The 12,807-nt window shown below is 43.5% G+C and overlaps 1 protein-coding gene across 2 annotated transcripts in view; it reads right to left on the bottom strand.

Annotated features, from left to right (window-relative positions):
- Nucleotides 1-8,152: 8,152 nt before the first annotated feature.
- The window catches only part of RASSF1 (Ras association domain family member 1), a 63,732-nt gene continuing 59,077 nt past the window's right edge, over nt 8,153-12,807 (bottom strand). For both annotated transcript variants that reach the window (XM_056525177.1, XM_056525178.1), the window contains 4 exons: nt 10,062-10,166; nt 9,190-9,484; nt 8,870-8,985; nt 8,153-8,769 (listed from right to left, as the gene is read on the bottom strand). In XM_056525177.1, coding sequence (XP_056381152.1) covers nt 8,623-8,769; nt 8,870-8,985; nt 9,190-9,484; nt 10,062-10,166 — 663 coding nt within the window. In that variant the 3' untranslated portion in view covers nt 8,153-8,622. The remainder of the gene's footprint in view (nt 8,770-8,869; nt 8,986-9,189; nt 9,485-10,061; nt 10,167-12,807) is intronic.

Below are 12,807 nucleotides of genomic sequence, written 5' to 3'. Positions count from 1 at the left end.
AGCACCATATAACCTATACTATAGTATAGTGCAACATAATGGGAGTTGTAGTTTTGGGTCAGCTGCAAAACATAAGCTGTATCAGGGCATGCTGGGCATTACAAATAGTAACTGTAACTCCCAGCATGCCCTGATACATTCTTGGTCTGCTCTGCAGCTGTCCCAAAATTAATGCATTGCTTCCCCAGGACTCAGGAGTATAGTGCAACATAATGGGAGTTGTAGTTTTGGGTCAGCTGCAAAACCATAGACTGTATCAGGCTGATGCAGCCTATGGTTTTGCCGCTGACCCAAAACTAATTTTGGGACAGCTGCAGAGTAGACCGAGATTGTATCAGGGCATGCTGGGAGTTGCAGTTAATACTAACTGTAATGCCCAGCATACCCTGATACTATCAGGACATGCTGGGCGTTACAGTAGTAACTGCAACTCCCAGCATGCAACTCCCAGTATGCCCTGACCACACCACACATGCCCAGGCTCACAGCTCAGGACTATATCCCCATCATGTATGATTGTGACTGTCTATTATATGTAGGCTCACAGCTCAGGACTACATTCCCATCATGTATGATTGTGACTGTCTATTATATGTAGCCTACATATAATAGACAATCACACATGATGGGGATGTAGTCCTTAGCTGTGAGCCTACATATAATAGACAGTCACAATCATACATGATGGGGATATAGTCCTGAGCTGTGAGCCTACATAATGTAGGCTCACAATTCAGAACTACATCGCCATCATGTATGGCAGCAGGTCAGCAGCCACTTACCGGCCTCTCTCTCCTTAGCCGCCCTCTCCAGCAGCCCAGACTCCAGAGCTGGGGGCCCGGGCTTCTCCTGTCCTTGCCCTGGCAGCGGGCCTCTCCTGTGCGGGCTCTACAGAAACAGTGCGCGCGTGCGTCATGACGTCATGTGCAGCCGTGCGCACTGACGCCGGACCCATCAGCCCCCGCGCTGGATGGGGGGTCGGGCTGGTGATGTCGGCGATGTCCGGTGGGGCTGGCGTTTAGTAGTGAGAAAAAAAAATAAAGTCCTGCAGCAGCGGCCGCGGTGATTAGGGTGTGCCTGTGCACACCCGGCACACCCCGTGCGCACGCCTATGGGGGTGGGGTCAGCACAGCCAAGTGCCAGGCATTAGAGTCAGTCTGCCTCTCTACACTAATGAAGAATCCAGGACACTTGCCCAGGACCCCCAGCCAAGTGAGCGCAGCTTTTACCTGTATGCGCACAAACACATACAGTTGAAAGCTTTCTCAAAGTGCAAGATTGGTGGAGATTGCTTTGTGGGACATGTGGTAAGTATAAGTTTGTTTTCTTCCTCTTTTTTTATCCTCGCACCTACATATCTACCTGGCTTCCAACCTACATAGCTACCTACCTACATATCTACCTACCTGGCTACCAACCTGCTTATTTACCTACCTACCTACTTACATACTTAGTTGCATACCTACATATCTACATAGCTACTTACCTAATACCTGGCTACCTAGCTACATATCTACCAAGTAATCAACCAACTTATTTACTTACTTGGGGGGGGGGACTGTTCTATCTACCTAAGGATGTATTTACCTACCTCCCTATATACCTGCCTATGGGGGTAGACAACCTAATAAGGGAACTTACTTCTGCTAGAATTATCTACCGGCCTACTGTGGGGGGATATACCTACTTAATGGGGGACCTACTATGATACCTACTTTTACTGTGCAGGACACCAAGGGGGATATTATTACAGTTTGGGGGCCCATACATAGGGAGATTGTGTAGAGGTGGGAGGGCACTAGAAAAATGCGGAGTCTACAATTTTTGTCCTTGATATGCTGAAGAGATGGAAGTTTTTGCTGGAAGAAGTTGTAATGGCAGTCTGAGGTGGATGAAGAAGAAAAGGAAGAGGATGACTTGCAAGTGGGACCAACATATTTACCCGGAGATGCGAAGCTTGTGGAGTAAGGTGGGACTGAGTTGTGATGAAGAGACTGTGATTGAAGGATCTGTGATATGGGTATGTTGGGCAAAATTTTAGTTTTTTTCGACCTTGAGGCAAAACAAAAAAAGGGCTGAAAATAGAAAGAGGTGGCTTGCGGGAGGGGCGTGATTTGCAAGCTGGACCAACACACTCACTGGAGATGCAGAGTGGAGCTTGTGGAACAAGGAACCACAAATCCGATAGACTTGCATGGGACTTTAGATAAAAACATGAAACTTGGCAACTGAGGGTGGGTTAGGGTTAATTTTACTATCCTGTTATTTTATTTAACGTATAAGTAACCTGTGTACAGTGACCCCCCCCCCCCCCGACCTACGATGGCCCCGACATACGATAATTTCAACATACGATGGCCTCTCAGGCCATCGCATGTTGAAGGCAGCATCAACATACGATACTTTTGTATGTCGGGGCCATCACATAAACGTCTATCCGGCAGTGCAGACTGCTTCAGCTGCAATCGGATAGCCGTTTACGGTGCCCCGTGTTTTCCGGTGATGTCTCTTACCTGTCCTCGGGGCTCCGGAGCGTCCTCTTCACGATCCCCTCCATCGCTGGTGCTCTCTTTCATCGTCATCACGTCGCCTCGCACGCCATCCCGTCATCCAATAGGAGCGGCGTGCGCGCGTAGTGACGAGATGATGGAGAGCGGAGAGCGAGGATCCCGGGAAAGCAGAGACGTCTGGAGCGTCAGGGACGCGGCAACAGTGATGGAGGGCGACATCCAGGGCAGCGGTGACGGTCCGGAGCGGCGGGGACAGGTGAGTACAGCTTCCTATACTTTACATTGCACGGCTCCCTCAACATACGATGGTTTTAACAAACGATGGTTCATTTGGAACGGATTACCATCATATGTTGAGGGAACACTGTACTAAGTTTCATCAAAATATCTCCAGCCATTTGGAAGTGATGCTGGAACATACACATATACATACACACATCCCTCATATATTATATTACACCTCTGATACTCTGTGCATTATATTACTTCTCTCATATGCTATGTATTATATTATACCTCTCATACACTATGTATTATATTATATGATTACACCTCTCATACACTATGTATTATATTACACCTCTCATACACTATGTATTATATTATTACACCTCTCATACACTATGTATTATATTATTACACCTCTCATACACTATGTATTATATTACTTCTCTCAAATGCTATGTATTATATGATACCTCTCATACACTATATTATTACACCTCTCATACGCTATTTATTATATTATATTATTACACCTCTCATACACTATGTATTATATTACTTCTCTCATATGCTATGTATTATATTATACCTCTCATACACTATGTATTATATTATATTATTACACCTCTCATACACTATGTATTATATTACACCTCTCATACACTATGTATTATATTACACCTCTCATACACTATGTATTATATTATTACACCTCTCATACACTATGTATTATATTATATTATTACACCTCTCATACACTATGTATTATATTACTTCTCTCAAATGCTATGTATTATATTATACCTCTCATACACTATATTATTACACCTCTCATACGCTATTTATTATATTGTATTATTACACCTCTCATACACTATGTATTATATTACTTCTCTCAAATGCTATGTATTATATTATACCTCTCATACACTATATTATTACACCTCTCATACGCTATTTATTATATTATATTATTACACCTCTCATACACTATGTATTATATTACTTCTCTCATATGCTATGTATTATATTATACCTCTCATACACTATGTATTATATTATATTATTACACCTCTCATACACTATGTATTATATTACACCTCTCATACACTATGTATTATATTACACCTCTCATACACTATGTATTATATTATTACACCTCTCATACACTATGTATTATATTATATTATTACACCTCTCATACACTATGTATTATATTACTTCTCTCAAATGCTATGTATTATATTACACCTCTCATACGCTATTTATTATATTATATTATTACACCTCTCATACACTATGTATTATATTACACCTCTCATACACTATGTATTATATTACACCTCTCATACACTATGTATTATATTATTACACCTCTCATACACTATGTATTATATTATATTATTACACCTCTCATACACTATGTATTATATTACTTCTCTCAAATGCTATGTATTATATTACACCTCTCATACGCTATTTATTATATTATTACACCTCTCATACACTATGTATTATATTACTTCTCTCATATGCTATGTATTATATTATACCTCTCATACACTATGTATTATATTATACCTCTCATACACTATGTATTATATTATTACACCTCTCATACGCTATTTATTATATTATATTATTACACCTCTCATACCCTATGTATTATATTACTTCTCTCATACTCACTGCTGTTATGCCGAGAGCTCCGGGTCCCCGCTCCTCCCCAGAGCGCTCACAGCGTTCTCTTATTCACAGCGCCACGGTCAGACCTGCCGACCGGGTGCGCTGCGATAATGTTCCCAGCCGGGATGCGATTCGCGATGCGGGACGCGCCCGCTCGCGATGCGCATCTCGATTCCCTTACCAGACCCGTTCCTCGTCTGTGCTGTCCCGGCGTGCGCGGCCCCGATCCTTAGGGCGCGCGCGCGCCGGGTCTTTGCGATTTAAAGGGCCGGTGCGCCACTGATTGGCGCATGAGGTTTTAATCAGTACCTTCACCTGTGCACTTCCCTACTTATACCTCACTTCCCCTGCACTCCCTCGCCGGATCTTGTTGCCATTGTGCCAGTGAAAGCGTTTCCTTGTGTGTTCCTAGCCTGTGTTCCAGACCTCCTGCCGTTGCCCCTGACTACGATCCTTGCTGCCTGCCCTGACCTTCTGCTACGTCCGACCTTGCTCTTGTCTACTCCCTTGTACCGCGCTTATCTCAGCAGTCAGAGAGGTTGAGCCGTTGCCGGTGGATACGACCTGGTTGCTACCGCCGCTGCAAGACCATCCCGCTTTGCGGCGGGCTCTGGTGAATACCAGTAGCAACTTAGAACCGGTCCACCGACACGGTCCACGCCAATCCCTCTCTGGCACAGAGGATCCACCTCCAGCCAGCCGAATCGTGACAACTGCATTTTATTTATAGAACACCTCTCATTCTCTGGGCATTCTGTTATATCTTTTATATGCTGTGTATTATAGTGAATTACACTTCTCATAGAGAGCTGGGCCCTCGTACAGGAGATTACGGAGGGTCTGACCACTGGGACACTATTCTGTCGATAAGGGATAAGTTGTGTTCCTCTTCCTGTGGACCTTTTTTAACAATGATCATTCACTGACAGTAGCAGCTATAATGTGTGGTAAAGGAGGTTTATTTGTGTGTTATATACAGTAAGTGCCAACATCTTTGCAGCGACCAAGTCTGCTTCCATTTCTCTTCATGGAGACCTGCTGAGTATTAGCACTGGAGGCCCAGGAGTGTTCCCCTTTGTGCTCATATACACACGTCATCTCCATGGTTCCCAGTTATTTTTATCCTTTTATATAGACAACGCAGACACAGTAAGCGACTGGGTCCCTGCAGCGCTTAACCCTCTACAAGACCTAACCGTTTCACCATGTTTTTCGTTTTTAATGTAGAACTCTTAAAAACCACAATCCAGAATTAAAAATATATATATATTAAAACAAACATGTCTGGAAAGCTGATAGGTCCTTTTTAACCCATTAGAGACCACCCATAATACTTTTTACAGCAGCCTTTGGATATGTGACCACCATTTCACAGGGCCCTAGTCTAAATACTGCATCGGTGTCCTTTGCCAGATATAAAGTGTGTTCAGTTGTCTAATGACATCCAAGGTGCTGCTGTAACAGCCAGGATTTGAAAAACTTTTGATCTAGGCTGTTTACCACTTAGGTGCTTCAGTTGCTATTGCCTGTGGCATCTAAGTGTCCACCACCTTTTTGCTCCTATTGTCCCCTCACCATCTTTGTCACTTCACTGAGGTGCTGAGGTTTTTCACAGCAGTTTGGTGCCCCCATTTTTTTTTTTAAAGAATGGGAGCCTGCAAGGGCCCAATAGGATGATTGCTGGTTTTACACTTACAGATATAGGTAGTGCAGTGTATTGTATAACTGTTTACAGTATTTTATGTAAGTGAAAAAGAAGTGGCATGTTCAGTTTCCATTGTAGGCCTTACTAAAAAAAAAAAAAAAAAAATTAGCTCACTAGAATAAACTCCTAAATAATTCTATCCCTTTATAGCACCTAAAAAAAAATAAACAAAAACAAAAAAAACACTTCAATCTTGTTAAACAAACTCATTCTAAAAGCACAAGTACAATACAGTGTTAATGAAGACTAAATGAGGGAGGGCGTTACCATCTGAAAAAAAAAATCATGAAAATGCATTTAAAAAAAATTAAAAAGCCCCTGTCCACCCAACATACAACACACGTGTGGTTTTACAAGGTCTTTTTCAGGTGCCAGTTGTGGGTATTCTAACCCCACTCACCCCCCTCCCCCAATCTTAGTACAGCTTTGTGTTTCTGTACTTAAATAAAGTTCTGATGTGCAGTACCCTCATAGCCTGTTCTGTTGTATATTGCACTGATCTGCAGTATTGTAGCTGGCAGTGTGGTGGCACTGTTGTAAATGTTTCATGTGATCTATTACGTAGCTGTACTGTTATGTGGGGGCACTGTTGTTCATCTTCAGCTAAACGTGTCATTTTCCCCCACATTGCTTTTATGTATGTATGTATATGAGTTAGTGAGAGCATATAATAATATGAATATGTACTTAGATGTTAAACTGCAACAAGATATAGGAGCATAACTGCAAAAAAAGAAAGTTGTATATTTAAATTACCGTATATACTCGAGTATAAGCCCCTAATTTTACCCCAAAAACCCAGGAAAAGTTATTGACTCGACTATAAGCCTAGGGTGGGAAATACATCATCCCCCCATGTAATCATCCAGACCCCCGTCATCATCACCCCCCCCCCTTCATCATCACCGCCTGTCAATCCCTTCACCAGTGGTCTTCAACCTGCGGACCTCCAGATGTTGCAAAACTACAACTCCCAGCATGCTGGGTGTCGTAGTATTGAAACCTCTGGAGGCCCGCAGGTTGAAGACCACTGCGGCCTTCGTCATCATCCAGCCCCCCCCCCCTTTTGTTTTGTACTCACCTCCTCTCGGCGTGAAGTTAGGGTGAGCTGGTCCGGGCCATCTATGCTGCATGCTGCAGGGACCGTCCGATGGGGAGGATTAGTCATTACGGGCTGTCCATTTTCACCAGGGGGGGCCTCTTCTCCGCTCTTCGGGCCCGGCCCCGGATTAGTGTAGTTGCCTTGACGACGATGTACAAAACAAAAGGGGGGGGGGGGGGGGCTGGATGATGACAAAGGCCGCAGTGGTCTTCAACCTGCGGACCTCCAGAGGTTTCAAAACTACAACACCCAGCATGCCCGGACAGCCGATGGCTGTCCGGGCATGCTGGGAGTTGTAGTTTTGCAACATCTGGAGGTCTGCAGGTTGAAGACCATTGATGAAGGGATTGACAGGCGGAGAGTTCACTTGAGTATAAGCCTAGGGGGGCGATTTCAGCACGAAAAATCGTGCTGAAAAACTCGGCTTATACTCGAGTATATACGGTACATGCTCATTTGTTTTAAAGATTATGATTCAGGTTGAATGAGCCGTTTCCTCTGAATAAACTGTACATGAGATCTACAGGAAGTGACTCAATGGATCCAGACTGTTCTGCAATAATGAAGCTTCTCCATCGGTTGGGGAGGGGGAGTTCTCATTAGATGTGGCTTCTCATGGATGTGCGGTCACCATCTGTCCTGAAGACATTTCACAGCTTCCATCTATAAATAATCAAATTAATTCTACTGCGCTGATCCTGTTACATCATGTCTTATACTCCAGTCACATCCAGAGCTGCATACACAATTCTGTTGGAAGCCCCTTGGTGACAGACACACTCCTGAAATGAAGTTGGATATCAATGCACATAGTATAGTGAAAACAAGAGCTTCAACAGTAAAAATGTGTGAACCAGAGGCTGTGGGATCATGTGAAGTTCTACAGGCAAGGAGCTTTGAGAACAAGTGACTAAAATAAAAGTTGCCAAAATAGCACAAGGCTTTATTAGTGCAAAGTAACACATATAAACATATAAAATCGACAGGAAACAGACAGCAAACGCAGGGAGTCAGGCCACCTGACATTGACCCTCACAGTGAGGTAGCTCATTGGCTCAGTGACATCCTGTGCTCCAGCTGCTAATATGGCCACAGCATTGCCTTATGAAGTTTGTACCCACCAGAACCACAAGTCAGGGTACACTGGGATGCTTACGTCCCTTTAGTGTCATTGTCCACCACATGGTGCATTGTCACCCAGACAGATGCAGCAACTCGTGTCCCATACAGACACATTCTCTCTTCCGCTCACTCACATGTATTCTGTGGGGGGAGTGGATTTCTGCCGCCCCCGGGCCGTAGCTCTCCCACATTCAGTCTCCAGTCACACGCGTCCTATGGATCAGTCGTGCAGTCTTCATGCGCTCAATTCCTTTGGAGGTACAGACTGCATTTCAGCCAGGGGTACGTGATGCCAGAGCCTCCTGCATCTGCTGCCGGCAGCGAGCATAGCGTTGCAAGATCTGCCGCATATGCTCTTCTTCCTCCCGCTGGAGAATGCGCAGGAAGTTCTTCAGCTCAGGCATGCTGAATGCGTCCCACTATGAAGAAATAGGGGTCAGTCCAAGAAGACCACAGAATGAAGGAAGTGATAGTGAAGACTCATAGTGAGAGAGGGAAGAAGCACACACTGTAACTTACATTAACTTCCCCAGTTTCGTTCTCTTTCAGGATGAAGCTCAGAGTCTTCTCACACGGCCCGGACAACAAGCGCAGCTTTAAAGGTTCTTCATCATCTGAGATTTTTCTCATGCAAACTGCAAGAAATATCACACAGCTATATTAATATCAAAGTGCCCATTCTGCCCCTTTGCATGAATAATTCTGCTGGCTACGGGGGTCATTTCACTACCACCTCCTGCAAACGTTCATATATTACAGAGGTGCAGCCACCTATGATAATTGTGTTACAGCTTCTGCAAATGTAGGAATGGTTTATGGCAACTCTTTTGGGTTCTCACCTTGACTATCCTTCTCTGTCCTCTGGAACAATGCAAATTTCCTGGGATTATCAAGAACAGTGAATTTGCGCAGGAGAGCCTGGATGACTTCGCTGGCTGGGGTGCGGGAGCTGAGGTGCAGGTGCTTGGAGGCATCCTTGGGGAGGTAGAAGGAGGTTCTGCGCTTCACTTGCTGGGATCGTGCAGCTCCTCTTCGCTCATGGTTACAGGATGGCTTCTTAGCTACTGGCACGGAAACTGGGCGGATTAGCTTCAGCTGAACCTTAATGAAGCCAGTGTACGAGCCATCTTTATTCTAAAAGTAAGAAAGCAGGTTCAGTGGTCAGCAGATATAAGACAGATTAAAAAGGCTATACTAATGATTCCTCACATTACTTTTTTGTAGGCCTTATTAGGGCCTAATACCAGAACAAGTTCAACAGTCACCCTTGAATTAGTCTCTGTTCTCTGTAGGGGGTTTACCTACTGGTGTCACCTGTTCTCAGCAGTCAGTGTCACTCATTGTTTGGCCTCCTGTTATTCTACATTTGGCATATTGTCAGTGTCAGTCAGTGTCAATGGCCTCCTGTCATTAACCATGTGACCTGCTTCCAATCAGTGTTGTCAGGCAGTGTCCATCATCTTCTTGCACCGTCAGTCATGATTTGGCCTCTGACATCATATGGCCCCCAATCTGTCAGTGTCAGTTATTGTGTGGCCCCTGTCAGGCATTGTCAGTCAGTGTCAGTCATTGTGTCGCCCCATGGCAGCAAGTGTTATTAATGTTGCCCCCATGAGTGTCAGTCATTGTGTGGTCCCCTGTCAGTCATTGAGTGGCCCTCATCAGTTGTCATATGACATCTCGCCTGCGACAGCCCCTGTGTTGGGCGTACCATGCTCATAAAGAGGTTACTCTTGATCTTTGAGTTATAATCCTTGATCATCTGCTCTGTCTCCTTCTGGCTCAGGGCTGGTGGTTGCTTCTCTGGTTTTTCATCCTGAAGACACAAGAGATTAGGACTTGTATTATTCGGATTGTTCTGCTGTCAGTCACATGTAAAGATGAGCAGGTGTCCGTACATTATCACCTCCTGTCTCATTATAACACAGCAGTACCCAACCCTAAGAAGTGACCGGTTTTACTTGTTCTTTGTTACAGTATCTTCTGCAGCTTCTCTACTAGAAACATTTCCTCACAGTTCTGGGCAGGGATGACTTTTACACACGTTTTTGCACATAAAAGGTTCTTTGCGCAGATTGGGAGCAGACAGGAATGTCCCTACGTAGGCTGAGAATAACCAGAGCAGTGTGAGCGTGAAGACTTAACCCTTTCATAGCTGATTTTATCCTGCTGCTATAGATTTTGCCATTATACCCTCTTGTGACCAGGTAGTCTGCCTCTTATTTGCTCTTTCTCTACTGGATCCTTAAAGAATATTATTGGTACACATACCCTTTTATTGCTGGTACATGTAATACACGTTGTGGTCATATGCCTTACATGAAAGTTATAATATCTGTAAACAGCGGCAGAAAAGTGAGACAGTTCTAGGTTTATGTTGGGTCCATTACTCATGTGCAGAACTAATGTATTGATGCATGTGCGCTCTGCCATCTGCAGCCATTATTATTGTGAGTACATGCTCCTGCTACAGGGTACGCCTGGCATCAGTACACACACCACTGCTTCATATTACTGACTAAATGAGGGATACTTCATTGGTTTTATACATATTTATGGGTGTTTGGGTGGTGTCATTCCTACCCCCTGACAAAGGAGCGTAGAATGTGCGTTGGGGTAGGGCGGAATCCCCTGGTATGGTTATCTTTTCTGGCTGTTTTTTTATCATTTGGAGTGCATGTGACGGTGTTACATCTTTCTAACATCTAACATTGATCTGCAACCTGCACTCTAGCTCCATGTTTGTTTGGTCTACTAGTTCCCCCAATATGTTTGTCAACTTATTACGTAATTTCATGTGCTGAATCTTGCATATTGGGGTTACACTAAGCTATTTGGTCGCACTATATACTGCTATTTATTTTTACACTTTGCATTTTATACATATACTTTATAGCTGTTTACGTAGCTTGTACGTAATAATTAGTTATTACAGCCATCTAAAAAGCACATACTGTTGCTTTGCTTTGTGTGAAAACTGCATAAACTGTTTGGGGTTAAAGTGCAATATCTCAATTTCCGTTTTATGTACTCTGTTGTAAGATATGATTTATTATTTTATTTTTTGAAGGGGAACGGGGGTCCTTTGCTGTAACATCACATAGATTGATCTTTTTTTTATTTTTTATTATGTAATATGAAATTAACACAATAAAGATATATATGTATATTTTATACTATTATACTGTTTAATTTATATACTTAGTGATACATAGTTTTTGTAGTTTTCTTATTTATGATTTTTATTTATGATCTATGTACAACACAAATTAGATTCCTGGACCCTGTTTTTGTGGTTCTTAAGAATCCCTTCCTAAATTAAGCAAAGGTCACAGTTGAAGCTCCATCTACATTGTATGGAGTTAGGTATAAAACGAATGATGGGCAATATTAGAAAATGGTGAAGATCCAATCCGATTGTCCCAGAAGCTAATAGGATTATGTAAGTTGTCTGGAACGTGATGTTTATAGACGTGAATGGAAAACAATCAAAAAAGTTTTGTCTAAATTGACTCTTGGGCTCCCACTCTGCAGGTTGTAGACTGTGGCCCTGATTTACTAACCTTTTCCCGCCAGGGTTTCCTCTGGTTTTGTGCGACTTTATTGGTGCACAGTGTCTGCGCCATGGCGCTGACACTGTGCGATATATTGTGACACCATTTCCCGAGCAACCCGACATTTCCTCTGAAAATCCCGAAAAAGGGGCGTGTCCCTGACGCTTTTCAAAATCCCAACCAATTTATTAAAATATACGAATCAAACTGGTTGGTTTTAGCCTTTCTAAAACCCACAAAATGATACAAGGTCGAAAATCTATTGTAAAAGTGTATCCCTTTTTTGTAATGTAAATGACTTACCCTGTGTGTTTAAATGTTAATATTTCTTCCCCAGCAGTGTTAGTGGCCTATTCTAGTGTAGGCAGTTCACTTTTTTTAATTAATCAGACTACCAGTTTTATATTGTGCGACAACAAGTCCCAGCATGCCCTTTCATTCTTTTGCCTTTTTGGTGGTCTATTGTCCTTCACTTTTGTGACGTGTGTTTGCTTTAGTCAATGTAGATTACTGCCCACACATATATCTCCAAATCCTCCTCTGTCCTTTTAACCCCTTAACTGTGTAACGACCAAGTACGTGTATTCATGTCCTTGTGCCGTTAACTGTGTATGGTGCGGGCTCACGAATCGAGCCTGCACCATACCGCACAGCCCTTAGCTTATTCTTGTAGCTGAGGTTCGGCGTTAATAGCCGACATGCGGTGATCACCACATGTCTGCTATTAACCCTTTAGATCGCCGCTGTCAAAGCTGACAGTGCCTTCTAAAGGTACATCCAAGCACTCCCTGGTGGTCCTGTAGGGTTGATGGGGGGGGAACCATCCATTGATGAGGTACCTGGCAGGCTTACCAGTCATGCTCCGCCGGTCCCTGCTCTCAGATTCATAAAGCCTTTTTTGTC

The sequence above is a fragment of the Hyla sarda genome, chromosome 6, assembly GCF_029499605.1.
Source record: "Hyla sarda isolate aHylSar1 chromosome 6, aHylSar1.hap1, whole genome shotgun sequence".
Taxonomy (NCBI): domain Eukaryota; kingdom Metazoa; phylum Chordata; class Amphibia; order Anura; family Hylidae; genus Hyla; species Hyla sarda.
The sequence above is the reverse complement of the archived record's forward strand: the minus strand, read 5'-3'. Positions and strand labels throughout refer to the sequence as shown.